Source organism: Erinaceus europaeus, chromosome 13 (genome assembly GCF_950295315.1).
Source record: "Erinaceus europaeus chromosome 13, mEriEur2.1, whole genome shotgun sequence".
NCBI classification, from domain to species: Eukaryota; Metazoa; Chordata; class Mammalia; order Eulipotyphla; family Erinaceidae; genus Erinaceus; species Erinaceus europaeus.
In genome coordinates, this window is record NC_080174.1 from 53240454 (window position 1) to 53262558 (window position 22105).

At 52.4% G+C, this 22105-nt stretch overlaps 4 protein-coding genes across 4 annotated transcripts; 2 read left to right on the top strand and 2 right to left on the bottom strand.

Annotated features, from left to right (window-relative positions):
* Positions 1–757: 757 nt before the first annotated feature.
* Positions 758–4280, bottom strand: LOC132542822 (magnesium transporter protein 1-like). Its single transcript, XM_060205853.1, has 2 exons — positions 3867–4280; positions 758–2065 (listed from the first exon to the last, which is right to left on the bottom strand). Exon 2 carries the CDS (start codon positions 2040–2042, stop codon positions 1017–1019), a length of 1026 nt encoding a protein of 341 aa, XP_060061836.1. The 5' UTR covers positions 2043–2065; positions 3867–4280; the 3' UTR covers positions 758–1016.
* Positions 4281–4693: 413 nt separating this feature from the next.
* Positions 4694–8670, top strand: TEKT2 (tektin 2). The gene is made up of 9 exons (XM_007533085.2): positions 4694–5604; positions 5693–5818; positions 6021–6226; positions 6776–6919; positions 7002–7116; positions 7266–7373; positions 7537–7680; positions 7853–7932; positions 8355–8670. Exons 1-9 carry the CDS (start codon positions 5449–5451, stop codon positions 8566–8568), a joined length of 1293 nt encoding a protein of 430 aa, XP_007533147.1. The 5' UTR covers positions 4694–5448; the 3' UTR covers positions 8569–8670.
* A 658-nt stretch (positions 8671–9328) lies between these two features.
* Positions 9329–15023, top strand: ADPRS (ADP-ribosylserine hydrolase). The gene is made up of 6 exons (XM_007533086.3): positions 9329–9635; positions 12205–12301; positions 12509–12716; positions 12828–13012; positions 13350–13450; positions 14253–15023. The coding sequence occupies exons 1-6, from the start codon at positions 9425–9427 to the stop codon at positions 14543–14545; spliced, it is 1095 nt and encodes a 364-aa protein (XP_007533148.2). The 5' UTR covers positions 9329–9424; the 3' UTR covers positions 14546–15023.
* Positions 15024–16118: 1095 nt separating this feature from the next.
* COL8A2 (collagen type VIII alpha 2 chain) lies at positions 16119–21864 on the bottom strand. Its single transcript, XM_007533087.3, has 3 exons — positions 21735–21864; positions 20722–20933; positions 16119–20133 (listed from the first exon to the last, which is right to left on the bottom strand). The coding sequence occupies exons 1-3, from the start codon at positions 21815–21817 to the stop codon at positions 18215–18217; spliced, it is 2214 nt and encodes a 737-aa protein (XP_007533149.2). The 5' UTR covers positions 21818–21864; the 3' UTR covers positions 16119–18214.
* Between the last annotated feature and the right edge of the window lie 241 nt (positions 21865–22105).

The window sequence follows — 22105 nt, forward strand, 5'->3', positions numbered from 1 at the left end:
TAGAACACTTTTTTTTTTTTTGCCTCCAGGGTTATTGCTGGGGCTCTGTGCCTGCACTACAAATCCACTGCTCCTGGCCACCATCTTTTTTTCCCACTGTTGTTGCTGTTCTTCTTCTTCTTCTTTTTTTAAATTTATTTCTTTATTGGGAAATTAATGTTTTACACTCAACAGTAAGTACAATAGTTTGTACATGCATAACATTCCCCAGTTTCCCATTTAACAATACAACCCCCACTATGTCATTTATCATCCTCCATGGACCTGTATTCTCCCCACCCACCCACCCAACCCAGAGTCTTTTACTTTGGTGCGATATGCAGTTGCTGTTCTTATTGTTATTATTGTGATTGTTATTGATGTCATCATTGTTGGATGGGACAGAGAGAAATTGAGAGAGGAGGGGAAGACAGAGAAGGAGAGAGAAAGATCAACACCTGCAGACCTGCTTCACCATTTGTGAAGCGACCCCCCTGCAAGTGGGGAGCCAGGGACTTGAACTGGGATCCTTGTGATTTGCACTAAGTGTGCTTACCCTAGTGCACTACTACCTGGCCCCAAGAACACTTTTTTAAAGGATCTATTTATTTATTTATGAGAGAGAGAACAAGAACCACAACATCACTCTTGCATATATAATACTCGGGATAAAACTTGGGACTTATGTCTGAGAGTCCCAATTTTTATCCACTGTTCCATGTCCCCAGGTAGAGTACTTTTAAACACTGTTCTACTCCAATAAAAGTTACACTTTGAGTATTTTTAATAACTTTAATTCACTAAGTCAGACAGTCCATGACATTTAATGGGAAGAAAAATGGTGAATGAGAATACATGTTATAAAAATTCAGATTTTTAAAAGGAAAAGGAGGTGTGCTATTGTTATCTCCTTTGGTTTCACATCTCCTTAGGCTAAATATCAACCACATAAAAAAAATCATAAGTTCACACTTCTGTGTTCCACATTTCTTCACATTTTAATTTTTTTCTTGTTTCTCTATGTCTCTAGGATCGTCTTAACCCATGAAAACGTTGACTGGATAGTCAGGTCTTTTAATTCTGAAGAGGTAGAGGAGCCAACAGAAGAATATTACAACTAGGCATATCCCTGTCAGACTCATTATCTTCCTCACCATAATGTTCATAGGAGATGTTGCAGCTTTATCTATGAGCAGAATTCCCAGGGTAATCCACATATTAAACAGAGAAACGACATACACTTCTGCTGTAAACTGAGAGTAACTCACTCTGTGGATATAATGTGTGTGTCCTGTGTGAGGATTCCACTGTGCGTATGGTGCTCCTTTTATATAAGTCCACATTTGACCAGCTGTCATCACGTTCACAAAACACACAGCTAAAACTGCCACCAGACTTCTACTAAAAATAAAATTTCTATTCCATGTTAATAGATACACAAGTCCTGTAATGAGAGCCAAAGATGTTCCCAACATGACGTGTTTGTGATAAATCATCTGACTCTGTTGAGGCTGTCTGATTCTGGGGCTGCCTTTCCTTTTCTCAATTCTCTCCTCTACCCAATTGGACATTTGCTTAGCTATGATGCCCCTTTCTTTCCAGTTATAAATGTCATCAACTGTAAACTTTCTTTTAGCAGGAATGTGAATGAGAGTTGTAACTGGCCCCAGTTGGAGTATCTGAAAGCTCTCAGGGCTTTCATCATAATCCAGAAGAGCAAAAAATACCTCATTGGTAAACACACCAGAACCTTGCCAGATATTTACTAGGTTCTGAAATTCTCCAACAGCATATTCACACGTTGTACATGTTTTAAATCTCTGGAGAGTAGTAAGCATCACTATGACAGAGTAGTTTCTCGGTGAGTCTAGTACAAAATGGGAGAACATGTCATCATTCATTCGTATCACTCTGTTTTTCTTGGTCAGTCCCATCAGCTGTCTGACTTTTTCAGCCAATATCATCTTCTTATTGTCACGATGTGCAAGGGCCCCAGGAACCATGAACATCAAGGCCACTACCACAGTCAGAAGCACACGCCAAAGACACCATGGTTCTGCCATATTTGTTTACTTCTTTCTTTTATCTGTTTCAAAACAGACATGCCACGATGTTATTATTCTTCCAGCAGTTAATTTGTCCAAAACCTCTTTTTTTTTTATCCTTCTTTAGTCTTTGTGAAAGAACTATATCACTAGTTCCCCTTCATGTCTGGCTTGTGAACCATATACCAGAGTTTAGAAAATGTTCTGTGAGGGGAAAAAAAAATTCTGTGGTCAAAGAAGTATGGGAAATCTTCCAGCTTCAGTTTTTCTGCCAGGCTCCAGACTTGAATTTCTGACTGCCTGCTGAACCACACCTGAATCCACCACAAGTATGTCCAGTTTCTCACATTCACCCTCATCCTCTCTCGCCTACCAAGCCCTATTGCTCCCCCTTGTCTCCCTCTGTGAAGGGTTATGTATCGCAACAATCACTGAGGTTTTAAAACGGGGAATTTCCTTAGAACTTTTCTTCCTTATCTATCAAACCTGAGTTTGACCTCTGAGGCATAGTGGGTTTGGACCCCTGTTCCATTACTTAGGTTATAGTTGGGAACAGTTCTCACTATTTTGTGCCTGTAAGGCAAACACCACAACCACCTCCTATGGCCTTCTGCACAGTTCTCAAAAAGAGGACCAGGCTGGTGTGTCAGGATTATATCCTTATCCTCCTCTCTGTGCCCAGTGCAGACTCTAAGCAATTAGAAGCAGTGACAAAAACAAGCGCGGGGGGGGGGGGGGGGGGGAGATGGGGCACACCTCGCCTATTATTTTAGAGATTAAATGTTAACAATTGTCAAGGCCTTGAACTAGCCTGGCAGTTTTTCTCATTTTTAAAAAAGAAACGGCAAGGTTTTTGAGCATGGTTTCTAATACCTCGTTTCTATCTCTCTGATTTGGGCCCCCTGCAAAAGATAATTGTGAGGGCTGGGAAGACAGCATAATGGTTATGCAAAAGACTTTCATGCCTGAAGCTTCCTCATCCCAGGTTCAATCCCCCACACCACCATTAGCCAGAGTTGAGCAGTGCTCTGGTCTTTCTCTCTTCCTCTTTCATTAAAATTAATGTAAGTGGGGGCCAGGCGATAGCGCAGCCGGTTAAGCGCACATGGTGCGAAGCGAAGCACAAGGGCCTGTGTAAGGATCCCGGTTTTAAGCCCCAGGCTCCCCACCTGCGCGTGGGGGGTGGGGGGGTGTCACTTCACAAGTGGTGAAGCAGGTCTGCAAGTTTCTGTCTTTCTTTCCCCCTTTCTGCCCTCCCCTCCCCTCTCAATTTCTCTCCTATCCAACAGCAATAACAACAACGATAATAATAACAAGGGCAAAAAAATGGGGAAAAATGACCTCCAGGAGCAGTGGATTCGTAGTCAGGCACCGAGCCCCAGCGATAACCCTGGGGGGAAAAAATAATAATAAATAAATAAATATAAGTAAATAATAATAATAATAATAACAATTGTTATTACCAAAGCACTGATCAGCTCTGGCTTATGATAGTGCGGGGCACTGAACCTGGGACTTCAGAGCCTCAGGCATGAGAGTCTCTTTGCATAACCTTTATGCTATTTACCCCACCACAGTAAATAAATATATATAAAAAAGAGATAATTATCATTCCACCTGTGCTGTCAAGCAGAAAGGTAAGATGGTTGGACAAGACATGATCAAATTGACATATTTGCGACATGATATATAACACAAGCATATGCACATGTCTATAATGTATTAATATGAGGACATGCTGAGAAATCTATTATATGTGGTGGGGGTAAAAAGAAACCTAAATAATCTATTATATGTGGCATATATGCTCAGTTCTGGAAAGACACTTTCTGTGTACCGTACCTAATTTTTGTTTGTCATGTCGATGCAGAACTCTGATCAGAATTAGAATGTCTAACTTCTAAATGGCGTGAAGGTGATCTGCAGCGCCCCTCAGCAGGCCGCACCTGCCGGCTCCTACCGCCTCCGCGCGGTTGCCAAGCTGAACAAGGGGTGGGGGGGCTCCGAGCGGGGAGGGGGGCGGTTGCCTGGCAACCCGGGGCGTCCCAGCCGGCGCCCAGAGACAGAAGTGCCAGCGGCCCGCGGAGGTGAGAGGGCGCGGGGAGCGGGGCAGTGGGGCTGCCACCTCTCTCCTTCCTCCTCCTTTTGTCTTCTGCGCCAGTGCCCCAGCATCAGTCTAAACCAAAGAATTATTATCCTGGGGAGGAGAAGGGTTAGATTCCCAGCTCCGCCCACTGGGTATCCCTTCACTCTTCCTCCTCCTCCCTACTTCCTCTGCGCCTTTTCTCCTCTACCTTCCCTTCCCTCCTTCCGCTTTCCTCCTTCTACTTCTCCTCCTCCCCTTCCTCCCCCCTCTCTTCCCTTCCCCCTCCCCTTTCCTCTTTTCCTCCTCCCCCTCCTTCCCCTTTCCTCCTCTTCTTCCTTCCCTCTCCTTCCCCTCCCTTCTCTTCCCTCCTCCTATCCCCTCTCCTCCTTCTCCTCCATTCTCTTCCTACTCCATCCTTTTCCTCCAATGGAGAGAGTAGAAAGAGCTTGGTCCCAGCTGTAGCGCAGCGGGTTAAGCGTATATGGCACAAAGCACAAGGACCAACATAAGGATACCAGTTCGACCCCCAGCTCTCCACTTGCGGGGGGGGGGGGTCCCCTTCATAGGTAGTGAAGCAGGTCTGCAGGTGTCTATCTTTCTCTCCCCCTCTCTGTCTTCCCCTCTTCTCTTGATTTCTCTCTGTCCTATCCAACAGCAACAACAGCAATGGCAACAATAGCAACAAGGGCAACAAAATGGAAAAAAACTGGCCTCCAGGAGCAGTGGGTTCATAGTACAGGCACTGAGCCCCAGCAATAACCCTGGAGGCAAAAAAAAAAAGGCTCTTTCTCTCTCTCAAGAGGGCTGATGCGCACTCCTCCCCAACCCCAACTCCCTAGTGCCAGCCCACATCTCCTGCAAAACTAGCTGGTTCTCTCTGGATGGAGAACAGGCCTCCTCTTTAGCTGTCCCTTGTGTCCATGTCCAAAACTGCGGAGAAAAGAAGACTACATAAGACTTGGTTGTTGGAAGTAGAGGTGGAAACTGGTTTAGGGACCCTTTTTCTTGCTAATTGTTGCCCACCACCACCACCAGCATACACACACACACACACACACACACACACACACACTCACTCCTGTTTGACCTGTTCCAAGGTCTACAGGAATTTGTGTTTGTGGATGAAAGAGTGGGAAGTAATTTAGTTCAAGCTCATATATACATAAGTTAAAGACCAAGCAGGCTCCCCGCAGGAAAGAGGAAGAGATTTGGAGCAAAATGGTCTTGAGCATGTAGTTGGAAGAGGACTCTTAAGTCAGCCTTGTTTGCCCTCTCCAGCAGAAAGTGGTGTTGTGGCATAGACCTTGGGGTTTTGACCCTTTGGCCCCCTCCGGCACCATGGCCACTCTGAGCGTCAAGCAGAGCCAGCGCTTCAAGTTGCAGGACTGGCACACCAACAGTTACCTGTTGGCCACCAACGCAGAGCGGCAGCGAGATGCTTCGCATCAGATCCGCCAGGAGGCCCGGGTCCTCCGAAATGAGACCAACAACCAGGTAGGGAGGCAGGAGCCCCGTTGAGTGGACAAAGGGATGGTCCTCAGCCACCACCAACACCCTCTGTAACTGGCTTTTTCTCTTCCAGACCATTTGGGATGAACATGACAATAGGACTCGACTGGCAGAGAGGATTGATACAGTCAACCGATGGAAGGAGATGCTAGACAAGTGTCTGACTGACTTAGATGCCGAAATTGATGCCCTAACACAGGCAGGGAGGCAGGGCAGGGTGCCAGAGCCCCCTTCTGGGAGAAACCCCCCCCCTCCCTCCACAAACTGGGGAACCCTTGATGAGAGAAGTTGGTGGCATACTCACTTGAGTCAGTCACTCACTGGCCTTTCTGCTAATTTGGGGGGTGAGAGCTTCCAAGCTGACAGCCTGGCCCACCACTCCTGTGCCTTTGCTGTTCTAGATGAAGGAATCAGCCGAACAAAACCTACAGGCCAAGAACCTGCCTCTGGACGTGGCCATCGAGTGCTTGACCCTTCGGGACAGCCGGCGTGACATTGATGTGGTAAAAGACCTTGCAGAGGAAGAGCTGCACAGAGAGGTGGAGGTCATTGAGACCACCAAGAGGGCCTTGCAACAGAAGATTTCACAGGCCTTTGAGAAGCTCTGGTAAGGGAGGAGGAAGACACAGGGGTGGCTCACATGTTCACCTGGACTTGCAGGCTGTGCCTTCATCCTGCAATGTGCACGGCTGGTACTTATCTGGCAGTGTGGGTGGAATATGCACATCTCAGGGAACAGGGAACTGATCTGCAGGCTGTCTTCTGCCCCTGCTGTACCAGCCTGATTGTAGTTAGCTCTTTCCGCTGCCCGCATATGGCCTCGGAGCACTCACGCCTGGGACTCTGCTCTAGGCAGCCCTTTTCAGTTGACTGGAGGCACGTGCCACCACTGACTGAGAACCATACTGTGTGGCTGTGTGAGCCTTTGTGAGCATAGCCTCACATGTGTGTCCAAGCACGTGGGTGTCCTCATTTTGTGGGGAAGGGGGAGGATGTGAGGGTGGCTTGTCCATCTGTCCTGGTCTGTTTCAGTTGTGACAGCAGCTCTGTTGTCACCCTAGCTTCCCCATATGTCTGTCTCCTTGGTACCATGGGGGCTAGATGCCGGGGCCTTGGAGGGATGTCTCCCTGTCAGTCTGTTCCCTCCCTTCCACAGCCTCCTGCAGGAAGTCCGACAACAGCTCAGCTCTGACCATCGGGACAAAATGGAGACACTAGATATCGACAGAGGCTGCCTGTCTCTCAACCTCAGTTCCCCAAACATCTCTCTGAAGGTTAACCCTACACGTGTCCCTGATGGGTAAGAAGAGGGAGCCAATCAATCCTTTCTCCTCCCACTCAGGCCACACTGTGATGACCTGAGGATTCCCTGTCACCTGCAGCTCCTCCACACTCCAGCAGTGGGATGACTTCAGTAAGTTCAACAAGAACCAGGCAGAGGCCGAGATGAAAGAAGCCCTGGAGCTGAGAGAGGCCATCGCCTTGACTATTGCTGAGGTGATGGGCCACTGCCGCCACCCCTATAACTAATGTTTAACCCCAGTATGCACGTGGGCCCTTCTTGGTTGGCCATACAGCATCTTACCCCGTCAATGGAATGATGACTTGATGTTCATGGGCTTATGCTCTCCCTTATCCCTTATTAGACCAACAATGAACTTGAAGCCCAGAGGGTTGCAACAGAATTTGCCTTCCGGAAGCGGCTGCGAGAGATGGAGAGAGTGTACAGTGAGCTCAAGTGGCAGGAGAAGAACGTGAGCCTTCTGTTTAGTCCCCCGGGGGCGGGGGGGGGGACGGGGGCAAGACTTCTGCAGAGGAAGCTCTGAAGCTGAGGAGCTCAGTGTACAGCTTGGAAGCTCTGACTGGATGCGGCAGGGTGGGTCCATCTGGCAGACACTAGTCACTCTGTCCCCACAGACCTTGGAGGAGATCGCTGAACTGCAAGAGGACATCCGACACTTGGAGGAAGATCTGCGCAGAAAGATGCTGAACTTGAAGCTGTGCCACACCCGGCTGGAGTCCAGAACCTACCGGCCCAATGTGGAACTCTGCCGGGACCAGGTGCCAGGGCGCCCCAGTGAGGCCTGGGTCCCTTGATGAACTTCCCCCAGGAACATTCCCCAACACTTACTCTTGGTAAAGCAGGGAAACTGACCCAAGGCATAATCCAGGTTCTTGGGCTAAAGGACAGGCTGGCTGCCCTAGGACTTCCACCTTGCTCCTCTGATTCCAGGCACAGTATGGCCTCACTGATGAGCTTCACCAGTTAGAGGAAACCATCACAGCCCTGAAGCAGAAGCTGGCACAAGCACAGTAGGTCTGGAGTGTAATGTGGGCAGGAGGGAGAGAGAGGAGCTGTCCACTGGTGGGGCTTTTTATTTTTTTTTAATTTTTTTGGTCACCAGGGTTATCATTGAGTTTTGGTGCCTGCACAACTCCACTGTTTCTGGTGACCTTTTTTTTTTTTTCCTTTTCTTTTTGATAGAGGGTGAGAGACAGAGAGAGAAAGGGAGAGAAAGACAGAGGGAAGGAGAGATGCCTGCTGCACTGCTCTACTGCAGGTGGGGGACCAGAGCCTTGAACTCAGGGCCTTGCACATTGGGAACATGTGTGTTCTGCTGGGTGAATCCACCCAGCCCCTCATGAGCTTCTGGCTACCTGATAAAGGCAAGTGAGTTTGCCTTGACCTCCCATCCTGATACAGGGGTGGTGGGTTGTTAATGCCTCCTCCCTAGAGATGCTCTGGATGCCCTGCAGAAGCACCTGGCCCGGCTGCAGGCTGACATTGCCTGCAAGGCCAACTCCATGCTGCTGGACACTAAGTGCATGGACACTCGACGCAAGCTGACTGTACCTGCTGAGAAGTATGTACCCGAGGTGGACACCTTCAACCGTACCACAAACCGTACCCTTAGTCCACTCAAAACCGGCCAGTTGGAGCTGGTCTAGCCTTGAGGGTCCTGAGGGAGGAGGGGAAGGTAAAGTAGGAAATGGGAGAGGGAGGGGGTGGAAGAACTGAGTCTAATAAATGTCAGGGTTCTCAATCCAGAAGATTCTCTGTTATGTATCCAACATGGACTGAGAGGCTTCCTCGTCTTCCTGTGTGCGGAGGAACAAAGAAGGGGAACACCTACTTGACGTCGACTCGTCTTTCTCCTTAGGGAAACCCTCTCTGGGCCAGCCAGCACCTCTAAGCCTTCATTTTATTTTATTATTGGATAAAGACAGAAAGTAAGAAGGGAAGAGGAGATAGAGAGGGAAAGAGACAGACACCTGCAGCCCTGCTTCATCACTCGTGAAGCTTCCCCCCTGCAGGAGGGGGCCAAGGGCTTGAACTCCGGTCCTTGCACATTGTAATGTGTGCGCTCGACCAGGTGCGCCGCCACCTGGCCCCCCTTCAGGGCTTTAGCCAGCTTTGCCTTCTCGATTCCCGGGGAGGTCCACAGGTGGCTAGGATGGCAATGGGAGAGCCTGGAGCTTGGGACCAAAGCCTCCGAGGGAACCAAAGTCTAGGGGGCTGCTGTTGATGGCTGGAGGCACACAGGTCGGTGGGTGATGGTCTGGCACAGTGCCCGCCCCGTGCGGATCCTTTAGTCCAGTCTGGTTATGACACCTACTGGGGAGAATGGGACTGTGGGCAGCACGGATGAGCTGCGCCTCCGCCCCGCTGGGCGGCGCTGCAGGAAAAAAGAGGCGCCGAGGCTCCAAACCACACGGAGGCACTGTGGGCGACCGGGCGGAGGGCTGGAAGGGATGCCGCGGGGCGCGCACCGGCCGCACCGGAAGTGGCGACCGGTCCACACGGATGGCGGCAGCGGCGATGACGGCGGCAGGCTGCGGAGCGGCTGGGGCGGCCCGCTCCCTCTCCCGCTTTCGAGGCTGCCTGGCTGGCGCGCTGCTTGGGGACTGCGTGGGCGCCATCTACGAGGCGAATGACACCGTCAACCTGACGTCAGTCCTCCGTCACGTGCAGAGCCTGGAGCCCGAGCCGGGCTCGCCGGGCAGCGCGCGGACAGGTGGGCGGGGCCGGGCACGCGGGCCGGAGACCCCGGGACTCGCGAGACTGGGGGGGGGCGTGTCCCCAGGTGGGGTAGCGAGCCTCCCACTGGCCAAACCTGCGTGACCCGCGGGCACAGCGGACCTGGTCGGCCCCAGTCCGCTCTTCATCTTCTCCAGTCTGGGCCCTGAATGTGCCCCCATTGGGGGCGAGCCGGAGACCCGAGCGTCCGTCAGCCGTTGCGCTTTAGCCGGTTCTCTGCGATCGCAGCGCCCACCGCCCCTTCCTCCGCACAGCCCGGAGGGCGCTTCTGCAAGGCTCCGGCGGCCTCCCCCGCGGGAAACTCTAGATTGTCCTTTAACCTAAGGATGCAGCCCGGTTCCCGACCGTGTCCTGTCGGTCCACCGGCCTTTTTTATTTTCTCCCACCCTTGGGCTTGCTTTCTGAACTTCTGGTCCCCTCAGGCTTCCTCTAGCTAGGCCTTTGCATGTGGTGTCGCTTGCCTTGTGCGAGGGCAGAGCATCGCTCAGCCATACGTGACGTCAGCAATCGAACTTGGGGACCTCACACATGCAGGCTCTGTGCTCTACCTGCTAAGCCACCTCCTCAGCTGCATTTCTCCCCCAGACAAAAAAATTTTTAAACCAGAGCACCGTTCAGCTCTGGCTTATGATGGTGCTGGGGATTGAACCTGGGGCTTTGGGGCTTCAGGCATGAGAGTCTCTGAATAACCACTATGGTGTCTCCTCGCCATTTTGGGGGGTTTTTGTTTGTTTTATGGGACACAGGGTAACGAACTCAGAACCTCAAACATACACAATACAGTTAATCAGCTTCCTGAACGCATTTGTTCTATTTAGAGAAGATACATCGTAATACTACTCCACAGTCGATGAAGCTCTCCTAGCATAAGTGCCATTGATGGTGCTGGGCATCAAAGCCATGGCTCCAGGCATGGTGAAGCACACAGGGTCAGCTATTGCTTGACTTCCTTTAAAGCACTGTGCCCAGTGGCCTTGGAGGTGACACAGTGGATAAAGTGGTGTACTTACCAGCACAAGGTCCTGAGTTTGAGCTCAGTCATGGCTTGTGCCAGAATGATGCTTTGCTTCTCTCTCTGCGTCTCACTCTCTCACTGGTAAATAAATATAAATCTTTTATTTTAAAACTTTTTTTATTATCTTTATTTATTTATTGGATAGAGGTATCCAGAAATTGAGAGGGGAGGGGGAAATAGGGAGAGAGACAGAGAGACACCTGCAACACTGCTTCACCACTTGCAAACTTTTGCCTCTGTAGGTGGGGACCTGGGGCTCGAATCCGGGTCCTCGCACATTGTAACATGTGCACTCAACCAGGTGTGTCACCACCTGGACCCAATAAGTATAAATCTTTTTTAAAATATATTTTTTAATTTATTATTTATTTTTCCCTTTTGTTGCCCTTGGTTTTTTATTGTTGTTCTAGTTATTATTGTTGTTGATGTTGTCATTGTTAGGACAGAAATGGAGAGGGGAGGGAAAGACAGAGAGGGGGAGAGAAAGATAGACACCTGCAGACCTGCTTCACTGCCTGTGAAGTGACCCCCCTGCAGGTGGGGAGCCAGAGGCTTGAACCGTGATCCTTATACTTTGCGCTTTGTACCACCTGTGCTTAACCGGCTGCGCTACCGCCCAACTCCCTTAAATCTTTAAAAGTACAGCATTCTCCCTTCCGTGGTACAGCCACCTCTGCACCCAGATCTCAGGTCATTATTACATGAAGTCAAGCAGAGCCTGAATCTTCTTAGCATATAAAAGAGCCTAGAAAAGGGCCATATTCTGAATCCTGGAGAACACAAGAGCAAAATAAAGGAGAAAGAAAAGAAGCTAGAGGTTGGGGCTAGCTCTGCAGGTAGAACACATGCCCTACTAACATGCACAGGCACTTATGTTCTAGTACTGGCACCACCTGGGAACGTGATGGACCTCACTGGGGGGATATTCCACAAATCCTGGAGCAATGCTGTGCTGTTTTCCTCTCTGCTTGTCTCCGTCTGAAATGAAAAGGATTAAAAAGTTGGCCTGGAGCGGTAGAATCACACATGAACCAGAACCCGCACGGGGAGGAAAAAAAACAAAACTTGGTGCTACAGTGATGGCAGCCAGGAAGGGGGGGTGGAGACGGGATGTTCCTTCAGAAACTGACAGGACACAATGACTGAAGATAAAGAATTGCTGGAAATTGGGGGCCAGGCAGGAACACACCTGATTGAGTGCACATGTTACAGTGCACAAGGACCCAGCTTCAAGCCCCTAGTCCCCACCTGCAGGGGGAAAGCTTTGTGAGTGGTGAAGCAGGGCTGCAGGTGTCTCTCTGTCTCTCTCCCTTTCTATTTCCCCCTTTGGATTTCTAGCTGTCTCTTTCCAGTAAATAAAGATAATTAAAATTAAAAAAGAATTACTGGAAATCCCAAAGCCCAGTGCCCAGGAAACTGGATGAAAGACTAACTTAAGGCCTCCTAGAAGCAGTAAAGAAAAGGAGTGGGTGAATGCAAGGCTGCCACCTTGGAGTGCTACAGCTCTTCTGTTGTCTTCCTGTCCCTGCAGAAGCTTTATACTACACAGATGACACAGCCATGGCCAGGGCCCTGGTGCAGTCCTTGCTGGCCAAGGAAGCTTATGACGAGGTGGACATGGCTCACAGGTGAGGGGGTATGGTTCTGAGGTGAGGCAAAAAACAAGTAGCCTAAGTTTTACCCCCTTTGACCAAAGCAATGACACTGTGCATGCCAGGCCCCCACCCTCATCAGGATGCTGTTTCTGGGGCTGCTGCAGCTTCCCAAGCCGGCCAGCTTGGGAAAAGAAAGCTCTAACATGCATCTTGTAAGTCTATCTCCATCCTCTCCCCTAGATTTGCTCAGGAGTACAAGAAAGACCCTGACAGGGGTTATGGCACTGGAGTGATCACTGTCTTCAAGAAGCTTCTGAGCCCCAAGTGCCGGGATGTCTATGAGCCCGCGAGGGCCCAATTTAATGGCAAGGGCTCCTACGGCAACGGGGGTGCCATGCGGGTGGCCGGCATCTCCCTGGCTTACAGCAGCATCCAGGATGTGCAGAAGGTAGTTCAAGCAGGCTGGCTCCTAGGCTCCCCCCTCCCTCCCCCTTCCTCTCTGTGCTCTGAGCTTGGTATCTGTGACAGCAGCTCTTTGCCTGCACTGCCTCTGCCCTAGTTTGCACGCCTCTCGGCCCAGCTGACACATGCCTCCTCCCTGGGTTACAACGGAGCCATCCTGCAGGCCTTGGCTGTGCACCTGGCTTTGCAGGGTGAGTCATCCAGTGAGCACTTCCTCGAACAACTCCTGGGCCACATGGAAGAGCTGGAGAATGATGCCCAGTCTGTCTCAGATGCCAGGGAGTGAGTATGTGGGCTGGAAGTGTGTGTGTCTCTGTGTGTGTGCGCATGCGTGGCAGGGTGGGCCCTCTGGTGGTACCACAACCTGGAACCTTCCCTCTAATCGTGGGCCCCCAGGGAGGAGTGGGAAGAAGCATCTTTACCTTGGCTCTGCATCAACACTCTCAGGGTTCCAGAGAACAAACTACCCAGCTACACCTTGCCCTTGCCCTCCGGCCTTCTCACCAGGACACCTGGTGTCAGCCACATCCCCACCCCCAACCCCCATAACCCATCCCCCTGCCTGATATCTCCACCCTCTGGCTCCTACCTGCCTGCCAACCTTGCCCTCACCCGCCAGGTTGGGTATGGAGGAACGTCCATACTCCAGCCGCCTGAAGAAGATTGGAGAGCTTTTGGAGCAGGATTCAGTAACCAGAGAGGAGGTGGTGTCTGAGCTAGGTAGGTAGGCACGGGAGCCGAGCACCTCCAGGGTCAGCGTGGAGTTAAGTCTGCCATCATAATGCTCCCAGGACTGCAAAGCCATGCTCTGTAGGGCCGTCTGCCGCCTATGGGCACAGCACCTTCTTATTCTAAAGCCCTTTCATCCTGACAGAGAAATGTTCCTACAGGTGGGAGAGCTGGGCAGTGTCAATAGCTGATGCCTGTTGGTACATTTTCATTGTGTTTTGGGCATGATGCGGATTGCTCTGCAGGTGTTTTGACTATCATTTTACTTCTTCCCAGGTCCCTGGGAGAGTGTCTAACTCTGTTCTCTGCACAGGGTTGTCACATCCCAGATTTAGGAATATCAGCCACTAGGGGACTTTGTTGGTCACGCTGCCAACTGTTTGGTGAAGCCAGCGTGTGAGCCCCAGGAAGGCTTACTCTACAGCCTGTGATCTTTATTTTCTTTCTTGCCACCAGAGTTTTGAGCCTGAGTGATTCCACCACTTCCAGTGGGCTCTTTTTTTTTTTCCAGATAGAGGGAAAGGGGGGGGGAGAGGGAGAGAGAGACCAAGACCACAATACCATTTCATTTCATTGTAAAGCTTCTCCTTTGCATAGTGTTCTCATGGTGGCTGGAGCTCAAGCCCAGTTCCTCACACATGGTAAAGTATGTGTGCTCTACCAGGTGAGCTGTCCAGCCCCCTAGAGCCCATGGTTCTAGTCACAGCCTGAAGCTGAGAAAGTTTTACTGGTAGCGTGTGGCGGGAGTCTAGAGACATGAACAAGGCAGTTTTCATATCTCCTTTCCCCATAGGGAATGGCATTGCTGCCTTCGAGTCTGTGCCCACTGCCATCTACTGCTTCCTGCGCTGCATGGAGCCTGACCCAGAGATCCCCTCGGCCTTCAACAGCCTCCAGAGGACTCTCATCTACTCCATATCCCTGGGAGGGGACACAGACACCATTGCCACCATGGCTGGGGCCATCGCAGGTGCCTATTACGGGATGGAACAAGTGCCAGAGAGCTGGCAGCAGAGCTGTGAGGGCTTCGAAGAGACAGATGTCCTGGCCCAGAGCCTCCACCAGGTCTTCCAGAAGAGCCTGTAAAGACCATGTTGCTGAGACTGCCACGTCCAGCAGGACCAAGTACTATGTGGACTGGAAACTTTTGAGGTTCCTCAGGCTCGGCTCCCCACTCCCTGCAGTCAGGCAGAAGGTGCCGTGGGGCTTGGGGCCTGGAGACTGCCTCGTGGGTGCTGGTTTCTGCAGAGCCTTGGGTCCTCCTGGGCCCTCGGTCAGATGTGAGGGGCCAGAGCAGGGTTCATTTTAGAGGGGTACTTGTGGTGTCTTACTTTTATCTTGGACATGGGACTGGGGGAGGTGGAAATGATGCACCAAGGCATCATTTGTCTTTGTTGGGCTTTAGCCAGTTTGCCAGAAAGCCTGTCTGACTGAGCAGGGCTCCCTGTGCTGCCTGGAGGCAGGCACATGAATCTAAATAGATGATCCAGATGCACACTCGGCCCGCGGCTGTGAACAGTGTCCAGTGGAAGTCACAAAGCAATAAACAGATTTCTGCAAATTACACCACTGTTTCTTACATTTCTCTTTTGCACTGAGTACATTTCCCAGCTCTTTGGCCACTCGACCCAGTGCCTCTGCATTGAGCTCTCCCTGGAGCTGGGACCCAAGGCAATGAGTTGTTGGGTTGTCAGATTCTTCCAGTTCCTTCAGCCCTTTGTGTTGGCCCAAGAAGGGTAGTCTGGGTGGTGGTAGCTACCCCTCAGAGTTGTCCTGACAGTGGACAGGAACAAGCCAGCTTTTCCTGCTCTCAGAGCCTGACTTCCAAGAATGAAGGGTGCAGAAGGCACTTTTATCACCATACTGTGACGTGTGTGTGTGTGTGCGCGCGCGCGTGCGCGTGCACGCGCGCGCGCACCTTATTCTACATCTTGGGTCCCAGACTCAGGTCTTCCTTCAATAGGATTTCTGTACACCACTTCAAAGAAAGGAAAGTTAAAAGAGTGAAAACACCTGCCCTCAGACTTCAAGGCTATTCTCAAATCCCCTTCTGGCCTCAGTGGCAAGAGAGGCTTGTCTTAACTCCACAGCTAGTCTGAGGGGTAGGGTAGATCCCAGAGGGGCTTCTGTCAGACTGGAGCAAATGATAGGATTTTACAGATATGGACTGTTTCAGATCCACTGCCCTGATCCCTGGGGCTGATTCCTTAGTGGCCAAGTATGGTGAGCTGTGGGGCACAGTTGCTGCTCAGGACCACTCCTGCCCTGCCTTCATTGTTGGCCCTCACATGAGCCCCACCCCAGGGGACAGATTCATGATTTCATTCATAATTTGCCTCAGATGTTGAAGCTTGGCCTTTGGGGTCCAAAGCGTCTATCATGCTCCGCTGCTTCTGAGAACTTGCAGGAATGTTCCAGGGAAGCAGGATCTCTCTCCCCAGCTCCAACCACTGTCTTAACTTTGGTTTCTTAAAATGCCTCTTGGTGTATACTTGAGGCAAAGCCTCAGCAACCCAGGAGCATGGAGGCATTTTTGATGTAATAGGACCCACAGCTGGGGAGGAATTCACACTCTTGAGAAGGAGCCCAGACAAGCTCCCTGATGCCTAGGAGATGTAAAGACCGAGGCATCTCCATGCCAGTGCCAACTTCACCACAGTGCTGTTTTATGCAACAGGTTTTATTGAGGTTGTGTCAGTACTGCCAACACTGTTCTTTTGCTCTGCAAAAAGTCCCATCTTCCTTGATTCCCAAGTGAATTTTTCTCAGATCTGTGATACAGGGCACATAACAGGCATGTAGAGAACTAAGCTTCCTACACCAGGTTGGAAATGGAATTACTATTGGAAAACATTTAAACACTTATCTTAAAAAAATCAAAATATTAAGATGCACAAATTTTCATTGTTAAAATCTGGCATTGTTTATCAAAACTAGTTCAGTGAAGTAGACACCTGGAACTGGAAGCCCCATAAACATTTCAGAAGCAGCACTCACCCCCACCCCAACCCACCCCCAGCTTTAGGAATGACATTTTGCCAAAGCTCAGCTCTATGAAACAGCTTTCTTTTCCTCCCCAGCTCCCTGCTGTCCTCCTTAGTCCCCTGGGCTTGCTCTGAGCACTGATGTTCTGCCCATCAAAACCCTTCCTAGCAGGTAACATGTTGGTGGCTCTGACCCTGGAAGCAGGCTGAGCAAAGGATCCCAGTCAGGTATGGCCTGAGACTCCTCAATCTTGTGTGTTGGAGAGCAAGAAATCCACCATGAGTCCCAGTGCAAACCCATTCTTAAAAATGTCACTTGGACAGATTGGAGTTTCAGTGCCTCCTCTTGAAAGTTAAAGTGAGAAGTCTAGTGAGTGACCTGCCATGGTTAGAGCTGTGGATGTGGAGACCTGGGGAGGGGCAGGACTCAGCAGTGCCCCCCATTTCCAACATGGACAGCGCAATCTGAAGAGGAGTGAGCAACAAGAGCACATCCGTGACCAGGTTCACACTGGCTTCAGGGAAGTGGGCTGGCTGGGCAGAGCTGAAGGACAGGCCCGAGTTGCTGGGAAGGTGGATGTCCTTGCATGGGCAAGAGTGCCCACTGGCCCCGCCCCCAGCACAAACCTTTATCCCCCTCCTCCAACCAAGGAATGGGACGCAGGAGGGCAAGCTTGCCTGTGTCCTGCAGGGGGCACTCTGATTGGGGAAGGTGGCAGAACAGACCAAAGCCAAGTCCTTCTAAAGGGGCCCACAGGCACCCCTTCTCCCGGAGCTTTGGCCTCCTGAGCTGTAATCCTGCTTAGAACAGGAAATTGGAACCAGAGAGTGGAGGAAGCCCCCACCAATTAACCCTTCTAGCAGACGCATGTAGGCACCATGTGATTCTGGTTAAGGAAACACAGGCAGAAGCCTTTCTCATTCCTGAGCTCGCGTGCCCCTTGTTCTGAGAGCCAAACAAGAGGCTTTCTGCCTTGGGGATACTTGGAGTGAGGGTGTCAAGGCTCCCTTACAGTTTTGTCTGAGAAAAATCAGCTCTCCCCCACAGGTGATAGTAAAATGGGGTACTCCTGGTCGCTGGCTATCCCACCTGCCCACAGCAGTCCCGAGGGTCCTGTGTGGCTGCCCTGATATCAGACAGAGCTGAGCTGGAGACCAATGACAGGGGCTGCTGCCCTGCCTGAATCCAGCTCCCAGCTCCTCACAGAGCACTTCCCCAAGACCTTCACTTGGGTGGTGCCTTTCACTGCACCAGCACCCCTGGACTTGAGAAGTCCTGGCACGGAGCCAAACTGGCCTCCTTTATGGGTCCCCCAACTCCTTCTCCTCGAGGGAAACAATGGGGAAGGACCCACTATTATGCTAGAAGTCCTAGGGGAGCTGGGAGTCGGCAGGAAAGGCCGGGAATATGCCCCTTAACTTGGCTCTGTTTCCAAGAAGCAGGCTCCTTTACCATCCAGCCAAACCCAGAACTCAGGGGACAGCTTTCCCGAAGTTGATCTGAGAGTCCTGAGGCCCTGCCTGCAGGCTGGGTTGGGAGACAGGGGCATCCCAACACTACACACTCAGGCCAGCCTCTTCCTTGAAGCACCCAGACTGTGTGGAGGGAGAAACCAGCCAAGTCCATCTCCTTGGGCCAAAACTGCAGCCGCCTCTGTCCAGCCTTGGGCTTGGGGGGGAATTTCTTTTCTTTAAATGGAGGTTCCTTGTAACTGAAAAGGTCTCTCTACCTCTAAAGGGGAGGAGGCCGAGCAGCAGCGCCCCCTGGGGGTTATGTGGGGCAGAGCAAGAATCCTGAAAAGGAAGAGTGGATGTACTCCGTGGAGTACAGGCCATTGGCCTGGTCCGAGGGCATCTGCACCCAGACCTGGTCGTTGGGCTGCAGCTGCAGCACTGCACCCCCAGACGCCTGGTCCAGGTAGCCCTTCTTGTATTCGTCGTAGGTGTAGGTGGCCGGCACGTTGTTCTTGTACAGGGCCACCCACACGTTGGTGCCCTTGACGTGCACGTGGTAAGCGAAGTAGTAGACCCCACCCACAGGGCAGGTGAAGATGCCGGTGGCCGGGTTGTAGCCGCTATGGCCGTTGTAGAGCGTCCGGTCAAATTTGACAGGCATGCCCGAGGCAGGGAAGGGCGAGGTGAGCACGGCCGTGAAAGCAGGAGTGGTGTGCGCCGACAGCTCACCTAGCCCAAACTGTGGCTTGCCTCCCTTGCCTAGCACAGCACCCTCCACACCACCATTGGGCAGATGTAGGCCTGCAATGCCAGTCTCATCGAAGGCCCCGGGGGCACCCGGAGGCCCGGGGGGCCCAGGAGGCCCAGGAGGGCCTGTGAGTCCTGGGGAACCCGGGACCCCTGGAGGCCCTATAGGCCCAGTCATGCCAGGTTCCCCCACTTTCCCCTCTCCAGGGGGCCCTGGCAAGCCTGGCTCGCCCTTCACACCTGGCAGACCTTGGGGCCCGATGGGGCCAGTTGGGCCTTGGAGTCCTGGGATTCCTGAGGGGCCTCTCAGGCCGGGCTGTCCAGGGAGCCCCAAGTCACCCTTTTGTCCCAAGGCTCCTGCCACTCCGGGGCCCCCCGGGCGGCCTGTAAAACCAGGTTCACCTTTGGGCCCAGTTGGTCCAGGGGGTCCATGAGTCCCTGGAAGGCCTCTCTCTCCTGGAAGCCCAGGTTTCCCAGCCAGGCCATTAGGTCCCTGGTCACCTCGAATGCCAGGTTCTCCTGGGGGTCCTCCAGGCCCTGTCTCCCCCTTAGGCCCAGGGGGCCCTCGTCTACCAGGGAGCCCTGCAGACCCCGGAAGTCCAGGGGACCCCTCAAGTCCCTGTGGACCCTGTTCTCCTGGTTCTCCATCTTCCCCTGGCTCACCCCTATCCCCCAACAACCCTGGGACTCCTGCTGGGCCTCTGTCCCCCTTGGGACCTGGGAGTCCTGGCATCCCATAGCCAGTGGGGCCTATCAGGCCAGGGGGGCCCCGGGTTCCTGGCTCCCCTTTGGCCCCTGCTGGGCCCTGTGGCCCTGGCACCCCTGCTACACCAGGCACTCCCACTCCATCCACTCCAGGGGATCCTTTTGGACCCAAATCCCCGGGCTCCCCCCTGGGTCCTGGAACCCCAGGAGGCCCAGAGTCACCCTTATGTCCAGGGACCCCAGGAGGCCCATCTAAACCTGGTTTTCCCAAGCCAACTGGACCAGGAAGACCAGGGGGCCCAGGGGCACCCCCCCGCCCTGGGGCACCCGGTATGCCTGGCTGGCCTACTCCGTTATCTCCCTTGAGGCCTCGATCACCAGGGGGCCCAGGCTCTCCCTGTGGCCCTGGCTCCCCACCAAATCCGGGGGGCCCTGGCACCCCCTGGGGGCCTGGTTTTCCAGGGACAGCAATGCCTGAGGGTCCAGGGATGCCAGGGGTTCCTGGGGGCCCACGAAGGCCCTGGTCCCCTCGTATCCCAGGTTCCCCCCGAAGCCCTGGCTGCCCTGGGGGTCCAACCTTGCCTGGGAGTCCTGGGGGGCCAGATTTTCCCACCCGAGAGAATCCAGGAGGTCCAGCGGGGCCTGGCTGCCCATGGAGCCCAGGCTTGCCAGTGCCAGGTTTTCCTGGGAAGCCAGGAGGGCCAGGAGGCCCCCGAGGTCCAGGCTTCCCAGGAGGGCCAGGCTCTCCTTTCAGGTCCATCGGCAGCAGTGGTAGAGGTATTTCTAAGAGAGAAAGAGAAAGAGGGAAAGAGAGGAGGGGTCAGTCGGGGGCCTGGACAGTGTGGACCAGGGGCCCTTCACTCCCAGTTTCAGCCCAGGGCTCAGTGCTGAGAAGACAAGGCTCTGCATCTTCTCAAGAAGACCAGCCCCCCCTGCTTTTATGCCGCATGTAGTTTAGGAGAGGATCAGCAGCTATCCTGTGTGTGTTGGGGGCAGGGGCCTCTTAGCACCCTACCCATCCACGGTGGGCCTCCTGGAGAACTTGGAGCAACACTGCTCCCTGCAAGGCCTGAAGGTGAAATGACCACCAGATGGAACCAGTCACCCTCCTTAGAGTCAATAGAGCAGGCCCCTTCCCACAAGCCCCTCCCCACCTGAAGAACACCTCTGCTCCTACTTTTGGGCCTGTTGGGTGGGAAGCCCTGGACCAGCATCAGGAAGAGAAGTAGAGATGAACAGGTCTTTGGTGGGAACTGAAGGGCCGTGTGGCTGTGTTGGAGTGGGTGGGGCTGAGAGGAGCTGACAGGCTGGGGAGGTTGAAGGTGGGGCTCAGGAGCTGCGTGGGGCACTGTAGCAGTGGGAGGTGCTCACCCAGGTACTGGCCCTTGCCCTCGCGGAAGGGTGGCCCCACGGGTCCTTTGTGCATGGGCTGCACGTACTTGACAGGTGCGTAGCCCGCTGGCCCGGCGGCCCCTCCGCCGGCGACTGTCCAAGGCCCACAGCCCAGCAGCAGCAGCAGAAGAGGTGGCAGTGGCAGCAAAGACAGGGGTGTCAGAGCCCCCCGCATGGCGACTGAGGGCATGCTGCGGAAGAAGCAGGGAGAGGGTTCATCAGACCAGCCCCTGCGTGGTTTGGCACCTGGCCCAAGGGCTCAAGAATGGATCAGGATTTAGATTTTTTTTTTGGGGGGGGGAGAATATAGACTTATTTGGCAACAAGTAATAGATTTAGAAGAAATCACACCTAAAGTCGGAGTGGAGGGGCTTGATCTCAAGAAGTAAGAAATAGCTTTACTCCCAACTCCATTGGAGTAGAAAAATGTATTTAGGTAAAGGGAGAAAGGGAAAGCGAGCAGGATGTGAGTCTGCGAAATTAAAAAATAACAACAATGAGATACCACTTCACTCCTGGGAGAATGGCACACATCAGAAAAGGTAGCAGCAGCAAATGCTGGAGAGGGTGTGGGGACAAAGGAACCTTCCTATATTGCTGGTGGGAATGTAACTTCATCCAACCCCTGTGGAGAGCAGTCCGGAGAACTCTCACAAGCCTAGAGGTAGGGAGTTGGGCAGTAGCTCAGTGGGTTAAGTGCAGGTGGTACAACAATAAAACAACAAGGGCAACAAAAGGGAATAAATAAAATAAAATAAAAACCAAAAAAGAATACTGGATCCTCCTACACAAAGTCCTAAATTCAATCCCCAATATCACATGTGCAAGACTGGTGCCCTAGTTCTCTCCTCCTCCCCAACTCTATAAATAAATAAACAAATAAATAAATAAATAAATGTCTTTTAAAAATCTTCATCTCAGGAGGCGGACACTGGGTTAAACGCACACAGTACAAAGTGCAAGGATCCCGGTTTAAGCCCCTGGATCCTCACCTGCAGGGGAGTCGCTTCACAAGCCGTGAAGCAGGTCTGCTGGTGTCTATCTTTCTCTCTCTGTCTTCTCCTCCTCTTTCCATTTCTCTCTGTCCTATCCAACAACGATGACATCAATAACAACAGCAATAATAACTACAACGATAAAACAAGGGCAACAAAAGGGAATAAATAAATAAATACTTTTTAAAAAATTTTTTTAAAAAGAAGGCTAGAGGCCCGATTTTCACCTCGGTGACCTGAAGCAGGGAAGGGTTGTTGTGCACAGTGGAAGGCTGCCATTTTGCTAGCTCCACGTGGCCCGAACCGCTGTGCTCTCACCCAACTCTGAGGTGCCCACCCAACTCTGAGGTGCCTGTGTAAATAAAGAT

Coding starts and splice junctions, on each gene's coding strand:
- LOC132542822 (XM_060205853.1), bottom strand. CDS start 2,042: ATGGCAGAACCATGGTGTCTTTGGCGTGTGCTTCTGACTGTGGTAGTG.
- TEKT2 (XM_007533085.2), top strand. CDS start 5,449: ATGGCCACTCTGAGCGTCAAGCAGAGCCAGCGCTTCAAGTTGCAGGAC. Junction 7,374..7,536: donor TCAAGTGGCAGGAGAAGAAC/GTGAGCCTTCTG, acceptor CTGTCCCCACAG/ACCTTGGAGGAGATCGCTGA. Junction 7,933..8,354: donor CAGAAGCTGGCACAAGCACA/GTAGGTCTGGAG, acceptor CCTCCTCCCTAG/AGATGCTCTGGATGCCCTGC.
- ADPRS (XM_007533086.3), top strand. CDS start 9,425: ATGGCGGCAGCGGCGATGACGGCGGCAGGCTGCGGAGCGGCTGGGGCG. Junction 12,302..12,508: donor GAGGTGGACATGGCTCACAG/GTGAGGGGGTAT, acceptor CCTCTCCCCTAG/ATTTGCTCAGGAGTACAAGA. Junction 13,013..13,349: donor TCTGTCTCAGATGCCAGGGA/GTGAGTATGTGG, acceptor CTCACCCGCCAG/GTTGGGTATGGAGGAACGTC.
- COL8A2 (XM_007533087.3), bottom strand. CDS start 21,817: ATGGAAAGAGGAGGAGAAGACAGAGAGAGAAAGATAGACACCAGCAGA. Junction 20,934..21,734: donor GTGAAGCGACTCCCCTGCAG/GTGAGGATCCAG, acceptor CTTCTTCCGCAG/CATGCCCTCAGTCGCCATGC. Junction 20,134..20,721: donor GGGCAAGGGCCAGTACCTGG/GTGAGCACCTCC, acceptor TTTCTCTCTTAG/AAATACCTCTACCACTGCTG.